Source organism: Vidua macroura, chromosome 7, assembly GCF_024509145.1.
Source record: "Vidua macroura isolate BioBank_ID:100142 chromosome 7, ASM2450914v1, whole genome shotgun sequence".
Lineage (NCBI taxonomy): Eukaryota > Metazoa > Chordata > Aves > Passeriformes > Viduidae > Vidua > Vidua macroura.
This window is the reverse complement of record NC_071577.1, coordinates 38,664,635-38,688,849: the sequence shown is the minus strand read 5'-3', so window position 1 is coordinate 38,688,849 and position 24,215 is coordinate 38,664,635. Positions and strand designations below refer to the sequence as shown.

Sequence of the window (24,215 nt, the reverse complement as noted above, 5' to 3'; positions counted from 1 at the left end):
TCAAAGCTAAGTAAATAAAAACGCAACCGAGGGGTTGCAGCCTTTGAATTGTTAATTAGAGCTGGGATCCCACATCCCGCTGGGAATCTGCGAGGCTGCGCTCTCCTAAAGGCCTGAACTGGAGTACAGCACTTCCAGGCAAGGTTCATTCCAAACAGACAGAGCAATGAACACTCAGTGGCGTGAAGTGGATGTCATAATTAAGGTATTACATAATCATGCCTTCTCTCTGCTGTTAAATACAAAAACAGCATCTTTTACATTATCATATAAAAGCATTTAGGCTGTATTTTTATTTATCACTTTACACTGGTAGTCTCTTGTATGTGTACTCAATAGAAACCAAAGAATTTTGTACACTATTTTTTGTACAATAAAAGATAAAGTGTGCATTAGGTACGCTTGTACATGACAATATTGTACAATATTTACAGTTCAGATATCACCATGAAATTCTGTATTATCTATATACACAATGAAAATTTCTCAGAAACATTTGGACTATTTCTTATAATCACAATTTTTAGTATTATAGAAAAAAAAAAAAAAAAATCAGTAATCATCTGACATTTGTTACTGCAACCTTTCAAGATTTCTGATTGGCTTATCCAGCAACCTCTATCCCTCCTAATCATCCAAAATCTGGTACCACTGCTCCTCGTGGTGCCCTGCGACGGCAGCGAGCTGTCTCCACAGAAATACTGACAGAGCCACGTCTGGATCAACACCTACAGATAGACTCATGTGCACGTTCACTGTGATAAGGACTGGACCAGTAACAAAGACATTCAATGTTATCTAGAGATCTTCCTCCTCTTGAGTTTTGGAGGCTTCACTTGTCTGTCTCCCTGCGGGATTTGGTGGACCTAAAAATAAGTATATTCACAAGTTAGCAAAGGACAGCGCTCAGGGGCATCGAGGAGCTGCAGGAGGGCTCGAGGGGCTGCCAGGAACCAGCTCTGGGCATTTCACAGCTACACAGAATAAAGGGACTTCAACAGCTTGGAGAAACCGGGAGGAAAAGGTTCATTCCATAACCTGTGCATCCCAAACCTTGGGGAGAGACAGCAGCTGCAGTGGCTGGGAAACAACCCCTTAATCAGGGACTGAAACCCCCAAATGAGGGACTGAAACCCCCAAATGAGGGACTGAAACCCCCAAATCAGGGACTAAAACCCCCAAATCAGGGACTAAAACCCCCAAATCAGGGACTGAAACCCCTTAATCAGAGACTGAAACCCCCAAATCAGGGACTAAACCTCCCAAATCAGGGACTGAAACCCCCAAATCAGGGACTAAACCCCCTTAATCAGAGACTGAAACCCTCAAATCAGAGACTGAAACCCCCAAATCAGGGACTAAACCTCCCAAATCAGGGACTAAAGCCCCCTAACTGGGGACTGATCCCAAACTGCAATAATGGCAAATTGAGTGACAAACCTTCACCCGTTCCAGTGACCAGAGTGATTAAAACATGGGGAGAAGATGGTGAGAAAATGCTGGTAATGGGAAAATTGGAGAAGTCCAGCTCAGGGCTGTTATTAAGGAATGAGGGATGTCCAGGAAACTCTTTTGTGTCTAAAAGGAATCATTCAATTCCCAGCTAATGCTGGACGGATTTGAGAGCCAAAATTTGGCATCGCTGGCTGCTCAGGGAGAAGCAGGAGGAGAGAGAGGAGGAGGAGGAAGGCTGAGCTGGTGTGGAATTCCACCACCATCTGTCGGCAGCAGCTGCAGCTCCCAGCACAGGAACCAATCCTCGGCACTGCCTGGGCTCCCTCCTGAGCTCTCCAGCCTCGACATTCCTGCCCCCACTGGCTCCTGCCAGAACTCCCTGCTGGAGCTGGTGATGCACATGTTTCCCCTCTCACCACGGCTGGGGCTGAGCAGCAGGAGCAGCAAAAGCTGCAAGTCACTAAAAAGAGCTGCTGATTCCCTGGGAGTGCTTCTAGGAATGATGATCCTTATGATCCCAAATTTGTGCCCACAATAATGAAAGGATCAGTCGAGGCACTGCGGGTGCAGTTTGGTGCCAGAAGAACCAGAGCAGCAAATCCAACCGAGCACTTCCTGCTGCTCCCAGTGCCCAGAGCAGGCAGCTTTTGATATTCCTGGATTTATGGGTGGGAAAAGGTGGCAGCAGCATGGGCCAGCCCAAACACCCATCCCAAATTTATTTGTTACAGACCAACAATCACCTCCTGTTTTCCTTGTCCTTCCAAAAGAGGGAAACACAGCAACGTTGCTTTAAATCAAAGCTCAAATCTCAGTTTGTTAAATTGAGTTTTAACAAAAGATTTGATTGGGTTCTTACTTAAAAGCTACTCAATAACTTTTTAAATATTTCTTGTTGGGTCTGCAATCACTTCTAAGCCTTCAGTTCTTCAAATATATAAATAAATATAAAAATATTCCCTTTTTTATACTCCAGAAGCTCCAAAAGTGTTACTGTAAATTCCAAGCCTGCACATCTTCAGCCCTGAGCACTGAATATCAGCAAAAAAACCTTTGTTCCCCTGTGTTCAAACATTTTATAATTAATAATTTGAATAATTAATGACCAAATAGAAGATGTGGGAGGTTACATGTGCTGTGAGAGACTTGTTTTTTATTTTTAGGTGGAAATTACAGCCATGTTTTAGAAAGAAAAATGAGGATATTTTATAAACCAAACTTGTTATTGGAAAGATGCTGGAGTTACACCATAACAGTGTAATTAGTGTGGAAAAACCACTCTTGGGTGTGATATTAGAAATATTCTTTGGTTTTTTTTAAACTTACCTTTCATGACAATAATTTTCATTTCTTATGGGGAAAACTGAATTCCAAGAGTTTTGCACTCAAAATCCTACAACTTCTCCCATTTTTCAGAACCATCAGACTTTTGCAAACAGTTTTTAATGCAGGGGAAATATTGAAAATTCCTCATTATTCCAGAAAATAAACCCAGACTTTGTTAGAAAGCCACCCAAACCAAGCCTCCCTCCAATGGACACACATGCAGAAACATGGAAAAGGAGAATATTCCCAAGGAAAAGGAACTTACATTCCCAGACATTTTGTCTAGTTCACTCATGGCCTCGTGTATAGCAGCTTCTAAATGGTTATTTAGCTTTCCACTTCTAGGGAGAAAAGATGAAAGGCATCAGCAATTCTTAAGGACAGAAAGGAGACTTGAGAAAAGTGAGTAACAAACACATGAATTCATTGGGAATGTTCTGACCCCAGAGCCTCCCAGGTTGGGAGCACAAGGAGGAAGACCAAGCCTGTTACAATATCATGGAAAGGCAAGGTTTGTGTTGGGATTACAGAAGGAAAGCTAAATATCCTTCTAACTTTCAATGAACTGCATTAATTATCTCCAACATTCCCAGTTTTACCCTGGAATGGCAGCACCCCACAGGCTGAGGGAGAGGTGGGGTGAAGGTTTCCTTCTTCCAACCCCGCGTTACCCCAGGTCATGGGGCAGCTCCAGGCACACTGCATTTCACAGAGACCATTCCACGGGGTCTCTTTGTTCTGAAGGACTTTTCCCACTTGGACATGGTGACAGGCCCTGCTTTGGAGATGAGGAGATGGAGGATGAGCAGAGCCATGTCTGTCACGAGGGAAGGTGATGGCACAGACAGGTAAGGAAGCACCTTGTCCCCTGCTGGGACACCAGGCCTGTCCCTCACAGGGAGATTTCCTATGAAAACCTTTCCTTTTATTTACAGAATCCTGGACTGGTTTGGGTTGGAAGGGACCTTAAAGCCCATCCCATCCACCCCCTGCCATGGGCAGGGACACCTTCCCCTGTCCCAGGCTGCTCCAGCCTGGCCTTGGACACTCCCAGGGATCCAGGGGCAGCCCCAGCTTCTCTGAGCACCCTGTGCCAGGGCCTGCCCACCCTCCCAGCCAGGAATTCCTTCCCAAAATCCAATTTATATCAACCCTGGAAGCTGGGAAGGCAGTGGAAGCTTCCCACCAGCTCTTCCTTTCCTGGACCTCAGTCCAACCCTGCCCATGGCACGTGTCCAGCAGGAGATGGGACTTCAACCTGGCATAACCGAGCAGGACAGGGGGGGATGGCAAGGAGGGGATGGGAAGTGGCACATTCCTGACTGAAGAGAAAGATGGGGAACACCCAGAGGAGCAGCAAAGCCCAGGAGAAGGAGCTGGGATTGGGGGAGGGCCCCTGGAGATGCTCTGTGTGCAGCAGCACCGGGAACGCTCGCGCTCAGCGGAGCAGGGATCGCTCCAGAGCCTGGCAAGGCAAAGCTGGAGCAGGTGAGGAAGGGAAGGGAAGGCTCCACAATGAAAGGATCAGTCAAGGATCAATTCCTGAGCTGGAGAGCTCAGGAAGCTGTGCCATGGCCTGGGGAGCAAAGCAGGGACGTGGCTCCAGCAGGGAAGGAAGGGCTGAGATGGAACTGAGACATGAAGAATTCATGGAGCTGTGGAATGTGGATGTCATTTCAAGGGCTCGGAGACCAATCCTGCTCTGCTGAACCAACCCTGGGCCTGTGTGACGAGCAGCAATTGTATTTAACACTAAATGGTTAAAAAACCTGGATAAAAAGCCAGTGGTACATCACAAACCAGACAGAAACCCATGAACTTTGCCAGATAAATCTACAGCAGGATATGGGGAAACCAGGAAATGTCCACCAAAGGATTCAAACCAGGAAGTAAATTGAAATATGGAGAAAAACCTCTGTAAGGGCTGTAAAGCAGCAGTTTATGTCAGCTTTAACCACTTTAAATCTGCTCCTGCTGTCCTTGAGTCACTGATTTCACTTCAGGGACGTGAATAAATAACTGGGAAGTGGCCAAAAGCCCTTCTGTGTTCCCTTAAAATCCAGGAAGGCATTTTGGGGATGATTTTGGAAAAAACAGCCACCACCAGTGTCTTGCTGGTATAAAAATTCCTTCTCTTTGGCCCCGTGGGACACAGAAATAAAAGCAAAGCTCACCCCTTTAAAGGAGGGGAAGAGAGGGAATTATTTAATCCCTTTCAGCCTGTGGTCACTCAGAGCTGAGTTTAAATTCTCACAGGTTTAAGAATGTATTTTCCCAATGACAGTAGACAAGCACCAACATAGAACAAACCCAATCACAGCACAGCTCCTACTCTGTCATTCCTTTAAAGATATCCAGAGGAGTTTTTTTCCCTAAAAAAAATCAGTAATTTTCCTCTTTCTGCCCATCCTGATGCTTCATGGCCCAATATTTGCTGTTTGAGTTTTTCTATGCTGGTATTTATCACTAAAAGGTGGAAGTTGGACAAAGCCCAGCAGCTGACACAGGTGTGAGCCAGAGCTCAGCCACAAATCCTGCAACCCTTCTCAGCAGTGGGAATAAAGGGGATTTCTCAGGATAACCCTGTGCTCAGCTGTCACGTGGAGAAGGAAGGAGGCCAGGTCTGGTTAAAAAGTCTGGTTTGGGCAGGGTAATTTTGATGGGATGACCTTTTTGCTGCTTTTATGCCACCAGAAGCTCCCACTTGGATGTTTCACAGAGGAGATGCACTCGAAACGCCCTCAGATTCCAGACCCAACATGAGGAATGCCAAGGAATGAACCCCTCAGTTTGGCTGAGCTGCCCCAGAAGGGCAGCAGAGGAAGGGAATGACTGGAATTTGGTGGGGAAGCAGGATGGACTCACTTCCTGTTCCTTTTCCTGGCGCGGCTGAACGCCTCCAGCCCCTCCGTTAGTGTCTTCAGCTTCTCCGGCTCCACCTGGGGAAGGGATGGACACCAAACCTCGTTACCCAGAGCAGCAAATCCCACCTTTCCTGCTCTGCCAAGCCCTGGGATCCCCCTCCAGCAGGGCAGGAACAGCACCTGGAGCTGCCCACCCCTCCCACATTTATCCATTACTGCAATTTCTCACCAGCGGCAACAGAAACGCAAATTCGGGACATTCATGGCACAAAACTGAGGAGAAGAATCTTTTAAAGATCTTCCTTGGCAGTGCTGGTAGAGTGTCTCACTCTGCACTTGCTTTCCCACATGGATTTTACACTTGGAATGCACACCTGGAATTCTGAGTGCCTGGGACTGATGATCTCATTTTTACACCAAAGTGTTCCCATCACTGCCAGCTCCTGAGGAATTCCAGGTCTCTGCTCAACTCATGGCACGGCCAAATTCATTCCCATTCCAGAAGGAAATCCTTCTGAATCCAGGAATCTTCACAAAGCTTTACTTATTTGTCTTAAAATCAGTTATTTTAATTATTTTGTATTTGTCTCTAGCGATCAGGGATGAATTTGGGCACGTGCTCAAGAGAACTGGGAATTTAAATCTTGCATATTTTAAATTGAAGCAATTTCAACCACTGTGTGGGCACCAGTAAGTCCCAGTGTAAACAATACAAGCAGAAAATTAATTATAACATCTCTATAATTTCATCATTTGTATCTCAAAACATGAAGCCACATCACTCTAATATTTTGACCTGGCTCAGTCATTCCTGCTGGTAAAAACAACAAAATCAGATATTCAGAACACATCAACATAAAGAAAAGAAATGGTTCAGTTCCTGTTTCTTTGCTACATCTTCCTTGACATCTTCCATAAATACAAATGTATGGAGTGTGTGCCTATACACAACCTGGAAATGAAGTGGGAATGCAAATTCCCTCCAAGTTCAGCCTTCCAATTCCTGAATAATTTATATTCACCACAGATCCGACGTGTGGACACAACAAGGTGGAGGTAAAGAGTGAGCAGTTGCCAAAATCTCTCGAAATAAGGCCCAAACTTACACATTCAGACCAGATTTCAATGTCTTGAAGTCACACCTGTGCTAAAGAAATTGGGAATGTGCTGATCCAGGCACTTCCAGGAGTCATTAATGGAGAAATCTGCACTTGAGGAGCTGAGATTTCAATTTTTATGAAATAAATTCAATTGTGCCACAAATTGTAGTGTTTTTCCCTCAAAACCTGCTCACTTTTAATGCAAATATTTCCAATAACCCCTCCCCTCAATGGATTTTGGAAGAAGACAAACTGAAAAGAAATTCAGCACCTGGGGAGCTTTTCTAAGGACAAACATGAGAAAAAAGGAATTATCCCTATCTGTGATAGAAATGTTTATCTAAACTGCCAAGGGCTGCCAGGAGAGAAATTGCAAAGTTCAATGTCAATAATGTTATCAAGAATTAATATCATGTTTGGGAAGCAAAGGACCTCTTAAAGTAACAAAAAAAAAAATCTTCATTATTGGCATTTTGTGATGGTTATACATTAAAAAACAGTTGGGTTTTTGGTAAGAAGTATCAAATTGCTACAAAACAGGGTATGGAAAGCAACTCCAACAGAAATAACAATTAATAATCATCAATATCAACACAAGATCACACACATGGGAGGAATCCTCCCTGTTCTACCTGCAGCACCAGAAAAGCCCAGTTTAACCAGCCCAGTTTAACTCCTGGAAAGTCACATTGAGAGCAGGATTTGCCCTGGTAAAATTCACCATGAAAAGCTCCCACAAAACCTTTGATTGCCCTGGTCGTGCTTAGGTGATGAATAATAACCAAGGTGGGTAATAATCAAATTAATTGCTTAATGAGAGACAACTCCTCTGGTTTGGGATTAGACTCAGGCTTGCTCCTTTTCTTCCCAGAAATTTCTGCTGCACTTCCTTGGGCTCCTCTAATTTCCAGTAGCCAAAAAACAAGGAAAGGAAATGCAATATTCCTCCTTCTCCTGTCTGGATCCCCCAGACAGATCCATTATCCCATTAAATACCCAAAGTCTTTTCAATGGAAACAAAAATCAAGTAATAAACAATCTAAAGACCAGAGAATGTACAAATCCCAACAGCAAATTAATGTAACACAGGAGGGTCACATTTGGTTACACAAAGACTTTAAAAGACATTTTCCAGAGAAAAAGAAGGAATTTTCCCAAGTGCTGCAGGTCACTCCCACCATGGGCTGGTGCAGAATTCCTGAAGAACATTTGGTTTCCAAGAGTGTTCCTTTGTGGATTCCAAGGGTGTTTCTTTGTGGTTTTCCAGGTGATTTCTTCTGGTCTGGTGTGGGTTTTTCCCTGTGTATCCCCCCTTCCACCCTCAACTCCTGCCCTTTGGAATGGCTGTTCACCCCACACTTCTTGATGAAGGAATTAGATGCATTTCTTTCATATTTTCATATTTAAATTTAAAATGATTAATTCAAGGTGATCTGATGCCAGAGGTGATCCATGATGTGGGAATCCCTCACGGAGAACTTGGAGTGGTCTCCACCTTGCTGTGAGCATTCCAAGGATCTGCTTCCCTGGTTTTGTGTTCAGTATCCAGTAAAAAGAGTGCCGCTGGATTTTACATCCCACAGTTCCCATACAATGCACAGAAATCCCACCACAGCAAAGGAGGTTTGCACGAAACCAACAGCACATTCTGGTATCCCCAGATTAGGGAGGAAACATGAAGTTGCTCAGGAATGCAAAAGGTGAGAAAATTCCCCTCTTTACACAAGTTAGAAAAAAAGAAACCTTTCATTTCTATTAAACGTTCACAGAGACCTGGACACACAGATTCTGTTAATCCATAAAAGCACACTGGGAATGGCAATGTTGTTCCTGTGCTCCTGACTCAGACAGGGATATTGAACATGGAATTCTTCCAGTTTTGTTTCATCCCTAGAAGTTTGTGATCTTCTCCTGTGCCTCCACTTCCTAACCTGACTTGTAACTCAGGGGTCTGAGCTTCCTGAGGGATGAGCTCTGAAACGCTCTCCTGGTTTGGGCTGGGATGGATTAAACCATGGAAAGCTCTGGAATATTCAGCACTCTCACCTGCCAAGGGAGACTGAAGTTCTCTTGCTCTGGGGGTGAAACCACAGTGGAGGAACACCCAGGATTTACAGCTCCGTGGGGAGGGACTGGCAGATTCCCAGAGAGGCTGGGGCTGCCCCTGGACCCCTGGAAGTGCCCAAGGCCAGGCTGGACAGGGCTTGGAGCAGCCTGGGACAGTGGGAGGTGTCTCTGCCCATGGCAGGGGTGGGATGGGATGAGTTTCTTGTCCCTTCTCTCCTCTGGGTATCTGCTCCTGGCTGAATTTTGGGGAAAGAACACTTTGGTCCAACCCACTCTCCTCAGTTTTAAGTGATTTGATTTCTTTGTGTCACTGACAAACCCCTATTTCCTTAACTCTCCCCCTTCTGCTTAGGCATTTTTAAAATTTTTAATATTTATAGGTGGAAGATATGCAGCATTTTTTAAGAACTACAAAGATAAAATGTTACACAAGCAGTGGAGACCAGATTTGGGAATACTTTTTCATAATAAAATTACCAATAACTCCTTGATAACTGCATTTCCTGTATATTCCCCAACAAGCACATGATTTGTTGACACAAAAGAAGAATTCTAGTATGAAAGAGAAAATTGGAACACTTTCCTTATTACTAAATGATGATCAAAACCTCCTTTAGAGTTGGAAATGTGTGTGCATTTCCTGTGAGAAGTGTGTGTCAATCAGCAAGATTTCACTCATTAAAGATTCCTCAATCTGATGAGGCCACTTCTCCTTTCTGCAGTTTCAGCACTTTCAGGCATTTCCGCATCAGATGCTTTGGACACAGCCAGGAATTTGTCTGAACACACCACGTAAGTGAGAACCACTTTTTGTTAACACCAAAAAAAAAAAAAAAAATCATTTAGCAAAGCCCAAATCTAACCTGTCTCATGGCCCTGGCAGGAAATGAAGGGGAAATTCAGCTCTACAAGCTACAGCTAGGAAGAAAAAAAGCCATTTGTGCTGCTAAAGGGACAAAATAAAGACAAAATTTTGATTTGTGCGCCGGTGGGGGGGGAGAGAGAGAGAGAGAGAGATGTGCATAGAGACAGAAATATACCTTCCCCTCCTCAGCGTTCTGTTGGCATGAATTGTGAACCTCTTCTTCTCTGCCAAGTTTGCCAGGCCAGGAAGTCAGTCCTTTGATCTGGCCCCAGACCAAGTCGCCCACGTTAAACGTCCTCGGCCTGTAGTGGATGAGCTCGTGGGACGAGGGCGACTCGGGGTTCCGCAGGTCCTCCTCGCTGCTGATGCTCTTAGCATCCGAGGGGCTGGGCACGCACCCGTTAATGCTTTTGGCATTAAAATCTCCATTGTAATGGATGTAGTCTTTCACTAAGGAACTCTCCAAGCTATTGGAGGAGCTGGGAGATTGCTCTTCCAGGATCAGGTCTTGTTTGGAAGTGTTGAGCAACTCCCCGAAGGCCCTGTTGGGCTGCGGGCGGTTCCCGTTGATGTGTGCACATCGTTCCACAGTGTTCTCCAGTCTTTCCTTGAAACTCATCATAGTTCTTTTGTAATTGTTATACCTGAAATTCTCCTCCAGCATTTTCTCGCTCTGACAGTTCCGCTGTGCCAGCAGGGCCTGGTGCTGCTCCCCCTGCAGCAGCGGCAGCGCCGAGACGTTGTTGGGCCTCTCGTGGCACGGGCTGCTGTGGAGATGGGCGGAGTGCTCCAGGAACTCCTCACATTTCCACCTGCTGATCTCCCCCACGGGGCTCTGCTCCCCTTCCCACTGCTTTTTGGGCGTGTTACAAGTGGCTGATTTGTAATACTCGTAGCCGTCCCCCTCACCGGAACTCTTGCCGTGCTCCGAGTTCTTCGGGCCCCGCGCGCCGCGGCCGCCGCGGCCGCGCCCCTCGTGCTCGGCGCCGCGGCCGTGGATGACGGCGCTGACGGCGCTGGACAGGTTCAGGGGGTCCCCGATGGAGGCTGTGAAGGCACTCATGGCACTCAGGGCGGGGATGGGGCTCGGCTGCGTGGAGCTGGAGCCGGCCGTGGTGATCACCACCGGCACCCCCTTGCTGGCGGCGTCCACCACCGCCTTGTAGATGGCGTCCACCGAGGCGTCGCCGGCGGCGGCGGCGGCGTTGGGGTTGTCCTTGGCCTGCTGGCCCAGGGATGGGTCAGGTCTCTGCTGCAGGTCGCAGGGGGGCTCCTGGAAGGGAGGAAGGAGAGTGTTGGAGCTCTCGGGAACCGGCGCCATTCCCATCTGGGTGATCATTCTTTTGTTGAGGACGGCGGCGTCTTCCTGCATCCTCACCTGGGGAAAGGAGGGACAAGATGGGAATTGCTGTTTGAACTCCAGCTGGATTTCAGCAGATAAACTCTGTGGTTGCTCACTACAGCACATTTCTTTTTGTTATACACCAGGTACAAACTGAACAAGGTAGAGAGACAATTAAAGGCCTGATTCAGAGGAAAACAAGACTCTGTCCCAGGCTTTGTGTCAGCAGGCTCCTGTTTTCTCTCAAGTCCTAAAGGACTTCACCGAGGTCAGTATTTCTGATACAGAGGCACAGGGATGGTTTGGGTGGGAAGGGACCTCAAAGCCCACCCAGAGCCACCCCTGCCACAGGCAGGGACACTTTCCACTGTCCCAAGCTGCTCCAAGCCCCGTCCAGCCTGGCCTTGGGCACTTCCAGAGATCCAGAGGTAGCCCCAGCTTCTCTGGGCACCCCGTGCCAGGGCCTGCCCACCCTTTCAGCCAGGAATTCCTTCCCAACATTCCACCTAAATCTCCCCTCCGGCAGTTTGAACCCATCCCTCCTTGTCCTGTCCCTCCAGCCCCTGGAAGATGCTCTGAGGCCTCCCAGGAGCCTTCTCTTCTCCAGCTGAGCTGATCTAATCCTGCTGGAGCACAGGATCACATCCAGGTGGGGTCTGTGCATCTCCAGAGGAGGAGAGACCTCAACTCCACAACCTCTGATTCCAGCTCTCAATTCCTTTTCTTTCCTTCCCAGACCCCAGCATTGCTTCTGTCCCTGTGTGCTCCTCAATGAATTCCTGAATGCCACCACCGTGCTTTTGGAATTGGTCCACAATCCTATTTTTCCCTTTGCTGTCTGCCTTTCCCATGGGATCTCCAGTCCCCAGAAATGGATTTATAGAGAATAAAAATTTGATAGAAAGTTTATGCAGTTTTGTATATTTGTATGTAAATACTGAGATAAGGTGTGTTGATTTAAGATCATTGTCTATGGAATAGAGATGATATTGTTGGGAGAAAGATTGAATTAGGAATAAGTTTTAATATATGGTTTTGTAAAAAGATTAGATATTTTAGAGAATTAGAATTGTGAAAGACGTATGGTAGTAAGAAAATGTGGGAAAATGTGATTAGTGTTAGAAATAATAGTAATATTGTGTAGTAAAAGTTAGTAAGTTAAAACATATTTATAATGTATTGTAAATAAGAAATAAGTTGTTTTTTAATAGAATAGTGTTGAGATTTATATTTTTTGTATTTTATTATTTATTGAGACTAATAATAGAATAAAATCTTTTAAAAGATTTTGAAAGCTAAAACTAAGAAAACCAACACTAAGCCACAGCAAACTGGCACCTCCAGATTCAACCACCTGAGCTCTTCCTACTCCTTGTCACATCCACAGGCAGGGAACACGATGTCAACAAGAGCACTCCAACAAAAACTGTAAAATCCACAGGGAAAATATTCCAAAAGCCCTTTAACTACTTATTGTGACTATTTATATAACTGGAAATGTGACACAAAAAAAAATAAATACTGGGCTAAAGCGACCAGAATTCCTACAAGAGAGGGAACAGGCTGAGTACTGAGATTTTCCAGGGAAACTTCTCCCCAGCTCCTTTTTCCTCCTGCCCCCCTGCATTCCCTTCTCACACCTGCACTTCTCCAGCAATACTGAGGAATTCCTACCTGGGTTTGTCACCTGGTTTTGCTCTGTTGATACCCAACCTGAATTAGGAATAATTGTGTTACGTGGAGAGCGGGCAAGTCTCGTTTTTGCTCAGTTTGTCATTGTTTATTCACTCCCATCCCTGTTTTTCCAGGCTGCACAATCCCCATCACAGCTCTTCCATCCCATTTCAGTGGGAATACCAGAGGACTGGTGCACACAGTCACTTAGAACAACTTATTAATTACTAATTACTCGTTCTAATTACTGCAAAGTGCTATCAGTATTTATTTCTCGCTGCTGAATTATCAGAATGGGCTGAACAGGAATTTAGGATTGTTTTTATGGGATGGAAAAGAGTTTTGTTAAAATTCTACAGTGATTGTCAGCATATAGAGGAACTTTTTTTCAATACATGCACCATAACTTTTCCAAAGCAACTAAACCAAATTCCTAAGGAGAAAGGGATAAAATTTCAGTAACAAATGTTCCTGATTTGCAAAACCCATCAGCTACTGAAAGAATATATTGCATGTAATAAATGTATTTATATTAATGTAATTATATAAATGATATTGTCTTAATCAGGAAAAAAAAAAACAAAAAAAAAAAAACCACCAAAGTCTGGAGGATGGAATTTTACCTCCTGAGAGCTGCACACTCGCTTGAATATTGATTTAATTTTGTTTTCTACCTGGAAATTTTGGAACAGACACGCCATGGGGTTTGGGTTGTTGGCTGGGCCAGGAATTTGGGGCTGGCCTTGAAAGCCCTGCACGTTCTGGTAGCCCTGGAGAAGGTGCTGCTGCTGCTGCTGCTGCTGCTGCTGCTGATTTGAAGGAAACATCTGATTGTTGCTGAGGAGTGACTGGAGGTGGCTGAGCTGATGGTTGTTCAGAGCAGTGTTCAGAGATGACATTTCCCCTGCAAGGCAAGCACAGGCAAACACCACTCAGCAATTCCCTGAGTGCCAAAAAACCTCTGGAAAACGACCCTGCTCCCTCCATCCTCTGGGAATGGGGCTCTCCTGCCCTTAAATTCTCCAGTGCTGGCTCTTTTGTGCCACCTCTCCTGAATTCTGGGACAGCAGGGATGGCAGGAGGAGCTTCTGTGGAAATTCCAGGCCTTGGAATCTCACTGGAACACGGGTGGGGAGGGGGATGAGGAGGGGAGAGGGAGAGAATGAGACAAACATTTAAACCCCAAACAAAAGGAGTTCTTCACCAGCTGTGAAGGAGAAAAGGCTTTTTGGCTCAGCCATGTCACACAACACTCTAAAGAACTCTTTTTTTTTTTTTTACATTCTAGAGTAAAAGTTGAATTAACATTTTTTATTACATGAAAATTTCACTTTACATGCATGTCTTACCTCTTAAAAAAAAAACCAAACCACACTGTCGAACCTGACTTTATGAAATAATAAAGCTTAAAATGCATCCATTTTCTAGTTTGTTTCTTTTTTTTAAAATTTGTATCTTGTGTTTTCTTTAAAATTCCCATTTGAAAAGTCATTGTTAGATGTATTTTGTATGGAAAGTGCCAAGTAGGTTGAGCTCACTGTGGCCATTTAGGTCGGGGTGAGGTATTATTTAATTATTATTTAATTCTCACCAGGAGTAGATTACCAACAGAGGAGCACTGACTCTATTATATGTTTTCGGTAAAAATAACTGAAAAATCATCACCCAGGAGGGAAAAACTTTGTATTTAAAGGGTTTTTCATCAATTGCTTTGTCATGTTGATTGTTTGTCATCTCCAGCACAGCTACTCCTGCTAACCCTGCGCTGCCACAGGCACTCCCAGCTGACCCAGGGATGCTCCTGAGCTGCCACTCCTTGAACAATGAAATAAATCCGGTTGCTCACACAATTTTCAGGTGGATTTAGCAGGTTTAGGTGGCAGAATTAATAATTTCCAAGATCAATATTAGACATTAAGGAATGAAAGCAGAACGCCATTTTAATTTCTTACAAGAACGATTGCGTTTGCTCAACGAGCAAGCTCCAACAACACCAAGAAAAGAAAGGAAGGTAAAACCAGAATCTGAAATTCTGAATCTGAAAATACTGTGTCCAGTTCTGGGCCCTCAGTTTGGGAAGGACCTTGAGATGCTCGAATGCCTCCAGAGGAGGCAACGAGGCTGGAGAGGGGCTGGGAACACAAACTCTGTGAGGAACCACTGAGGGAGCTGGGGGTGCTCAGCCTGGAGAAAAGGAGGCTCAGGGGTGAGGTCAGCACTCTCTACACTCCCTGAAAGGTGGCTGTGCTCAGCTGGGGTTGGGCTCTTTCTCCAGGAACTGACAGAACCAGAGGTCACAGCCTCAAGGGAAATAGAGGTTGGATATGAGGAAGAAGTTTTTTACAGAAAGGTGATAAAGTTCTGGAATGTTCTGCCCAGGGAGGTGGTGGAGTCCCCATCCCTGGGTGTGTTTAACAAAGCCTGGATGTGGCACTGGGTGCCAGGGTTTGGCTGAGGGGTTGGGGCTGGGCTGGACTCGATGATCCTGAAGGTCTCTTCCAACCTGGTGATTCTGTGAATTCTCCCTCCCCACACGTGCTCGGGTTTGATTTTTCCCAAGAAACTGCACTTACCCAGCAGGCCTGTGCCCAGGAGAGGGTTCAGGAGCTGCGGCACCACGGAGCTGCTGTTGAGCTTGGCGGGCCCCGGCGCGCCGGCGGCGCCGCCGGAGATGTTCAGGAGCGTTTCTGCCATGGACACCACGGCCGTGCCCCCGCCCAGCGCCGACACCGACAGCGCGGCCACCGCCGACGACGTGGTGGTGGTGGTGGTGGTGGCCTGCGAGGAGGTGGCGATGGCCACCTCGGGGTGGCCGCCCGAGCTCAGCACGCCCCCCACCAGCTGCGGGTTCAGGGCCATGAGCGCCGAGGCCCCGGAGGCGGCGGGCAGGAGCAGGGGGTTGGGAGCGGGGTCGGTGCCCGGGAAGCCGGGCACGGGGGCGGGCAGCAGGTTCTCCACCCTGCTGCCCTCGGGCAGGGGCTCGGGGGGCGCCGGCAGCTGCGTGACCGGGGCCGCGGGGGCGTTCTGCTGCTGCAGCAGGTCGGAGATGGTCACGTTGAAGGATGGCACGGGGAGCATGGCAGCTGCCTGGGCCTGGTTCTGGAGCAGGGCTGCCAGCAGCTGGAAGTGCACGGGCTGCAGAACCTGCCCGTCCACGTCGCCGGAGAGGAACGCTAAAGCAGCATTGACGTTCGGGTTCAGAAAACCCAGAGGGTTGAGGTTCACCTCAGACTTGCCTTCTCCTGCTGAAGGCTGGAGGATGTTCAAGAGGTTCTGGTTTAGGAGATGTTGCTGATTCACCGGCAGAGAGAGAGGCAGGGAATTGAGGAGGTTTTGATTCAGAGGATGTGGCAGGTTGTTGTTTGAAGAGCTGTTCTGCGGGAAGTGGAGCGAGTGTTCGTGGCCAGCGAAGGGGAACTCGCCCCCCATGGGCAGCTGGCCCTGCTGCAGAGGGGTCCCAGCTGCAGTGGTGACAATGACACCGTCCTGGAGCACAGACGTGGTCTTGGTGATGGCAGCTTGGCTGGTGCCAGCGATGGCTATCGATGACGACGGGCCCAAACCCCCTGGAATGGGAAAAGCAGGAATATCAACGGGGTGCTGCCTGCTGGGAGACACCTGCAGGGCACACAGCACCAGGCTCAGCCCAACCAGCCACGGGAAAAAGGGGTTGGGGGATCCAGACTGGAGCACTCGAAAAATAGCAATGGATCTGCCATGAGATGCTCCAGACACTCTGTGCCACATCCCCTTGGAGATTATGGCATTTATACATCCCTTAAAGTTCTTGGTGAGAGGTTTTAACAGCATTAATTCACATAAACTCACAGATTTTCAACAGCATAAACCCAAACCCAACCACGGCTCAATAGAATTAGTCATGGACCAGGCTGGAATTGACCACCAGGAAGAAGGATCACAGGAATGATGTTGGGTGAAACACTGAGTCCATGATCCCCTTCCAGTTTCAATTCATTCACAGGGTTTTGGATTTTAGATTAATATTTAAGGCATTGTTCTGGAGTCCTGAATTAAAAAGAAAATACATGGTATGATGAGACTGTTCCAGGTCAGTGGTAATTCACAATTTGCAGAAGAAAAATGTAAATTGGGGTGGTGTAAAATCCGTCACTTGGGATGAAAAGAAAGGGCAAAATTTATCATGAGAAGGCTACAAAGAAAGAGTAAAAATGTTTATGTAGGTATCTTTATACCCTTTTAGCAAAACTGAAATAGAAATTATTATTATTTTTCTACTTGAGGCAGTTTTGAATTGACAGTGGTCACTCATATAGCTCTTAGGATGAGAGACTGAAAGGAATCAATGATCACAAAATATCAATTCCCATTTTTCTGAACAAATACTCTTTAGAAAGGGATTTGCCAGCACACTCTGATAAGAACTGAGCCAATCTTTCACATCACTTTAAACTAAAATTACCATTTTTAACTGCTGTAACATTGTGACAACTCCAAGAGGTACAAAATGAACACAGAACACTTTGCACTGCCCTGAACTCAAGAGAACAAATCTCACCCCTCTCTCCCAGTGCCATTATCATGTTTCAGAGCAGAAATGAAATAACGAAGTAACAAAAGGTGAGGTGAGGTGAGAGCAAAGTGCAGTTGTAGAGCAGAGCAAATCCCACTCTGGGTGAGAGGGTCAAAACCCTGCATCTTCACAAGAAGCTAATTTTATTCGTTTATTTTTAGAAATAAAAAAAAAAATAAATAGAAAAAATAAAAATCAAATTTTAGAAATAGTATTTAGAACTAATGCCCCAAGGATTTAAAAAATCATGAGAAGTCCCAAAGACCAACCTGCAGATTTAAGAAATTCCCAATGGAAGAATCAGTTGTACCACTCCCCCTTGGATGTGTTAAAGAGCACATGGAGAGATTTTTAATTCAGGCATGAGGAAATTATTCAAGAGAACTCTCCTGAATAGCAAATCTGGTTTGGGTATTTTCCTCATCTCTGTTTGTAATTTATTCCTGCTCCTGTTTCCCATTCTGACCCCATGCAAGAGGGTTTGCTGTGCAGCAAATCTCAAAGTTGGAAAATTGCTGCCAGGTTTTGGGGAGAAATGGCTCTGTTTTCTCACCCCCATCTTCTGAGAGGTCCCAAGTGCATTCAACACCTTTTTCCAGATTAATTAATTAATTAATTGTTCCTGAGGAGAAAAGAAGTCTTGATGGATACTGAGTAGGAGGCAGAAAATGTGTCCTTATTTCAATCCAGACTGGGAGTCAGAGAGGGGATGAGCAGCCAGACTTCAGCAGGAAAATAAAACACAAATAAATATTCCCCCCCAGCTTCTGTCCAACCTGGCACAGCAGGAATTGGGCTGGAAGAGTCCTGGACTGGGTGTGTTTACAGAATTTACAGCTGCAGCTGGGGACAAATTTCTCTGTGGCACCAGAGATCAAGAAACCATCCCAACAAGTCAATATTCAATTATGAGGGCATCCATGCAGTCATTTTCACTGGAATCTGGAGCTGTGAGAGCTTCCCAATGTCTGATCCCAGACCAAAGGACAGAATGATGACAATAACCCCCAAACTCCAAAAGCCCTGAAACTCCAAAACCCCCAAACTCCAAAACCCCAACCCCCAAAGCTCCAAAACCCCCAAACCTCTAAAACTCCAAAACCCCAAAAGCTCCAAAATCCCAAAACCCCTAAAACTCCAAAACCCCAAACCTCCACCACCCAAGGATTTTCTGTGCCTACCCCCAGCTCTACAATGACACTTGGGAAGTTTTGGATGAGAAATACAAACAGGAGTTGAACACCAAAAGGAAACCCCAACTTGAATTCCCAGTTCCACAAAAATGGGATATTTGGGATGCAGGGAACACAAGCATGTGTGAGTTCAGCAAAGAGTCCTTAACAATCAGAATGAAAAGGATGAAGGAGCCAGACTAAAAGCCATAAAAGCCCAGGGCAAGCCCAGCTCCTGCAGCCACACTCTGCCAAAGGTTCTTCTGCCACTTGTTGAGAAAAATGAACTCTCTGCAACACAGTGGAAAGAAGAAATATCCAGAATGCAGAAAAAGCAGAGCTGTTGTTTCCTTACTGGGTCAAAGAAATGTTTTGGGAGTAAATAAATAGCATATAATTTTTTTAAATTATTACTGACTTTATTTATGAGCATTTTTAATTCTACTTTCTTTTCAGAGCAGGTTCATTTTCCTGTGTGGATTTTAGCTGTGTTCCTTTTCTTAAAGCACTGCTTGACAGGTGTTCTTAAGCAAGGACAAGAAAATAAATGGGTATTAGGGAATCAATTTGTGTTCAAGAAGATTCACTTAAAATAAAGAAATCAGAGAGGAAGATTTTCATCATTAATATCTCAGAATTGTTCTTTCTAACTATAGATGATTTTCCAAAAGGATTGCACTTAGAGTGTATTAATTAGAGAAGAATATTTCAAGTGCTGTTTTATAACTCTTTTCCCTGTGAGAAACTCTCCATTACACATCCCAATATTTAAATAGTCTCAAAAACACAGTGCTGGAATTTGTGGGGAAAAAATACTCACTAAAAGAGGTGTGTGGAGAGAAATGGAAGTGCAGAACTTGCTCATCAGCCATTACCACCTGAAACATTTTTAGAACTGAGCACAAATGAATGGTATCAATTCCACCCTCTCAGTTCTTGCTTTTCACAGAATCCCAGACTGGTTTGGGTTGGGAGGGACCTTAAATCCCATCCAGTGCCACCCCTGCCATGGACAGGGACACCTCCCACTGTCCCAGGTTGCTCCAAGCCCCATCCAACCTGGCCTTGGACACCTCCAGGGATCCAGGGGCAGCCCCAGCTGCTCTGGGAATTCCAGCCCAGCCCCTCCCAGCCAGGAATTCCATCCCAAAATTCCCATCCCATGGGAAGCCGTTCCCTGTGTCCTGTCCCTCCTTTGTAAATAATCTCTCTCTGCACATCCATGAAAACCACAGCCAGCTTTGCTTAGATTGGATATTTTCTTGGCTGCTTTTCTAATTTTGAACTTTCTGAGCTTTGGAAACCCCTGTTGGAATCTCCCTTTCCTCTCCTTGGTCATTCAGGAACTCCTCACTCAACTCTCAGCACCTCCTGGTGCACCTGCCCAGCTCAGGCAGCAGAAATCTGCAGGATCCTCTCAAAACCCCCAGCGGGGGTGAACAGAGCTGACCCTGAGATCAGGAGGGTGTGAGAGCACAGAAGATCACTTAAAATTGAACAATTAAAGGCATTTTAATTACCACCACAGCTCCAAGAGGTTGTGACACCTCCTGGGCTCACCCAGCCACGCCCGAGGTGTCCCAGAGCTGCTGCCACAGGGGGGTGAAATTGGAAGGAATCCCAAATTAGAGATCAACCCTCAGAGTTTGCATTTGGGGAGATTGTTCAATCAGGGATTTCCAGAGCCTTCCCTTCCCAGTGGAAGTGCTGATGGAAAACACAGCCTCAGAGTCCTGAGAGATCCAGACCAGGAGTTCTTGCTCTAAGTCCCTATTCCACCCCTCCCCTGCACACCTGGAGCCAGCAGTTACACACTTTGACAATTCTATTCCCCCTTTTCTTTCTGGAATGGAAAACATTTAAGATCTTTATCTGATATCTCCTTTCTTACACTGCCTCCAATTCCAAAGAAACCATAATTCAGCAGCCAAGCACAAACTGCTGTCACTCGTTCTCCTTCTGGAGATCCTGCAGTGCCCTGAGACAGCCCAGAAATCACCAAAAATGGCCCAAGAAATCAAATATCCCCATCAGAACCTGTTAAAATCCTGAACTGCCCCGGCCATGGAATGTGCTCTGCTGGGAAATATTCACCTGCCTGCCCATAATTCCTGTGCACCACGCTCCACGATCACGAGGGGGGGTTTGCATTTACAACAAAGCTGAAATCTTGGCCCCTAAAATTTTGGGGGAAGGGTAAAAAGCCCAGAACTATTTATATGACAACAGAAGTCCATAAAATTAGGATTTCACAATTTTAATAAAATTAAGAGTTTTTAAAAATTTAATAAAATTAAGGGTTTTTAAAAATTTGATAAAATTAGGGTTTTAAAAAATTTAATAAAATTAGTTTTTTTTAAATTTAATTTTTAGAATTTGATACCTGCCCCAGTCACATCTCCTGTGACTTCTGCATTTTCCCAGCACTGCTGGGTTGGAAATGACTTGGAGGAAAACTGTGGGGATGTGCTCAGCTGTCAGCAGAGCAGCGTTTGAGCAGAAAAGTGTCAAGACAACAGCACATGAGTGCAGGAGCAGGAATTCAGGATTTTCCCACTCACAGCTGTGGCAGATGCATTGCAAATGAAGGAAAACACTCCACTGCGAATTTGGGAAGTTAAAAATTCAGTAAAAAGCATTATTTCCTCCAATAATTCCACTCCTCCCTCTAGCAAAAGCTGGAGCTGCCCACTGGTTCCATTTTCAGCTAAATATGTGTGGGAAATCCCACAGAATTAATTCGGGTTTTCTTTGCAATAATATCTTTAATAAGACTCATCTTTCTACATTAATTTGTTATTATTTTTTACAAACTCCCTGATTTTTATCTCTATAAAATCCTAGAAAGTTGCATGGCAGTTAAAACATCAATCAGGTAACTGAAAGATTGTCAACTGTTGGCAAATTCAAATTTTAAGAGGTAAAACAACACCAGAAAACCCCAAGCTGTGTCCAAGCAAGGAGTGAACATTTCCCTTATTTCTTCACAGTTCTTACCTGAGGAGAAAAAAAATCACTTTCCTCTCCCCAAAATAATAACAATGGAAAATAAGTTACGATTTAGAAATAAGAATGGGAAACAGAAGTTGGAAATTGAAGTAACTTTAATTTAAATTTAAGTTAATTTTTAAATTTAAATAATAGTTTTAAGTATGTGATTCCTTATAATCCTTATAGTCCCTCTGGATGTTTCTATGAACCCCAAATCAATGGGATATTTAAATTTGCTTTATAATTAGAAAAGGAGGTTTTTGCCATCCTGTCCAGGGGTGATTCCAGTTTAATAAGAATTTTTTTCTCAGACACAACAAGTTCCAAAAAGTTGTCAGATGCTCTTCTGACCCTGGAGTCCACAAGTTCTTCTGATTTGGTAATTCTAGGCTATATAAAGTAATTTTGGGAAGCAAATGCAGAGTTTTTTTGTTTGATTTGTGTTTTCAACAGTTGGCACTGAGGTGATTAAATCAAAGCCTCCCAAGCCCCTTCTTTTGGGGTTTTTGTTTTCCAGCACCATGTTCCATCCCCAATTTTCTTGGCTGTATTAACACAAATTCCTCTCCTCACCCTCAGTGATTGGTGTTGTGCTCCTCCCCGTTTAATTCTATTTTACTATTTCTATTCTGTGCATTTCACCAGGAAAAATTCCCATTTCAGGGAAGGAATTACAGCCTTTTTTTTTCCAAATCTGCCAATTTTTTGTTACTTCTTAACTTCTAGACCCAGAGTTTCCCCTATTTTATAATGTTAATATTTGACACCACTGATATCTTTAATTGCTGTGGTTATTGAGGCTGCCTTAATTTCCCTTCTCAGCAGTCCAGAGCTTTTATTCCCAAATATTTTCACTCATTTCCATCCATCCCATTATTTATGGATATTCATGGATATAGATATTTATGATATTTATAGACATGGATATAGATATTTATGGATATTTATAATCCTTTCTTAGCAGGATTTGGATGTTGAATGTTCAACACTCAAACACAGATTTTCTACCCCGTGAACCACACGTTACCAGCAAGAAAAAGGTAAATAAATAAAACCCTACAATCAAATCCATCACCCAGAGATGCAGTTCCAACCTATGAAAAGAACAAATTCCACCACACACACCCTGAAAATTACCTGGGAACTAAAGATATTATCTGTGGAAGAAGAAAACAAGAGCTGGAATACCAAAACTTGGTCCATGTGGTTAAAATATAATTAAAAGCTTGGGCAATAACCAGCTAATTGTGGGGATTCACAGGGTTTTTTCTCTCAGGAGCTATTTCTGAGGAGGAGCTGTTCTGAATTGCTGGCACAGACACAGGAAAGAGATTTAGCAATTAAAATACTTCAAAACAAAGGGAAAAAAAAACAAGCCACAAACTGAAATAGGAATGTGAGAGGTTCCTTTAGACATCTTCCTCTGCTGAACTGCTCTTGGAAATTCAGTGTACAGGGGCTTTCACCAGCTCCAGCCCCAAAACTAACAGAGCACAAATCCCAATATTCCTCTCCCCAGTTTTGTTACAGAGCTGGATGCAGGCTGGCAACTCACTTTTGTTTTTAAAAAATATTATTATACCACAAACCACTCAACATTTCACATGAGTCTCATGGAAAGAACATTCCCATTCTCCTGGAAATCCAACAGAATTCCCCTCTCTGGATTAAAGCTCACCCCTGAGCCCTGTGCTGCTGGGAGGGCTCAGCAAGAGGCTCAGTGAAGGTTTTAGGGAATAAAACAAAAATAACACAACCTCCTTAAAGAAGAAAACATTCTCCAGGCTTTATCATAGATATTTGTGGGGAAAATGGAGGTAAAAAGTTATTCAGAAAGTTGTGGAAGTAGGTTTTGGAAAAAGGAAGAGTAAAGAATTTCTAGTTAGTTGAGAAGTTTGAAAGTAGCAAAGTTGTAATGGTACAGTAAGTAAGGACATGAAATAATAGTTTTAGGTTTGGTTAAGATAGATTTTATGATTGCAGAAAAATATGTTTAAGATAGAAGGTTTTAAGTTTAATAGTGGAGTACTGTGTATTGTTAGTAGAAAGTATGTAAGTATTGTTTTAAATAAGTGTGTGTTCTTAGTGATTGACTAGAATAATATTGTATAATAATAATAATAATAAAATATTAATATATAATTATATATTAATATATAATATAATAATAATATTGGCTAGAGTAACTATCTGTAAGTTTTAGTAATATGCTATTGGTTAGAAAGTTTTTAAAATGTTTTGTAACAAAGAAATATTGGGTTGTTGTTGGTAAGACGTGAGTTGTTATTTTTTAATTGTTTTAACTATGTAATGAGATTGATGTTGTAGTAAAGTTTAAGGAATGTATCTCAGCCTTTTTACCTTTACTATTTTCCCCACAGATAGTCAGTAAATAATTAAATGCAGGCTGTGTATTCTGCAAGCACCAAACTAAAGGAACAACTCCTTCAGCAGCAGAGAATGGAACATTTCCCAATTTTCCAGCCTTTGCCTAGGCATCAATGATCACTAAGTATCAAGTCCTATTTTTCTGAACAGTAATAATAACAATAATACATGGAATTACCTTTTATCTTTTAGATAAAGGGGAAAAGTGTCACTTGAAGCTTTGGAATTCTGTGCCTCCAACCCTCTGAGCCATCCCTGGTGGGGGGAATGGCAGGAGGAGTCTCCAGGTGGGGTTATGCCCCAAGTCCTGTTCCTACAGGGATGAGAACCCAGCTGATGCTGGAACCTTCCTTCAGGGCTCTGACCCATTTGTTCTGTTACATTTGCATTTCTGGGGGGAAATTCAGCTTGGAGCTGAG

At 44.4% G+C, this 24,215-nt stretch overlaps 1 protein-coding gene across 8 annotated transcripts in view; it reads right to left on the bottom strand.

The window, feature by feature from the left end:
• Window positions 1-270: 270 nt before the first annotated feature.
• MBD5 (methyl-CpG binding domain protein 5) overlaps window positions 271-24,215 on the bottom strand; it is a 120,960-nt gene continuing 97,015 nt past the window's right edge. For all 8 annotated transcript variants that reach the window (XM_053982139.1, XM_053982137.1, XM_053982138.1 and 5 more), the window contains 6 exons: window positions 15,267-16,259; window positions 13,368-13,597; window positions 9,853-11,055; window positions 5,647-5,720; window positions 3,047-3,122; window positions 271-866 (listed from right to left, as the gene is read on the bottom strand). In XM_053982139.1, coding sequence (XP_053838114.1) covers window positions 795-866; window positions 3,047-3,122; window positions 5,647-5,720; window positions 9,853-11,055; window positions 13,368-13,597; window positions 15,267-16,259 — 2,648 coding nt within the window. In that variant the 3' untranslated portion in view covers window positions 271-794. The remainder of the gene's footprint in view (window positions 867-3,046; window positions 3,123-5,646; window positions 5,721-9,852; window positions 11,056-13,367; window positions 13,598-15,266; window positions 16,260-24,215) is intronic.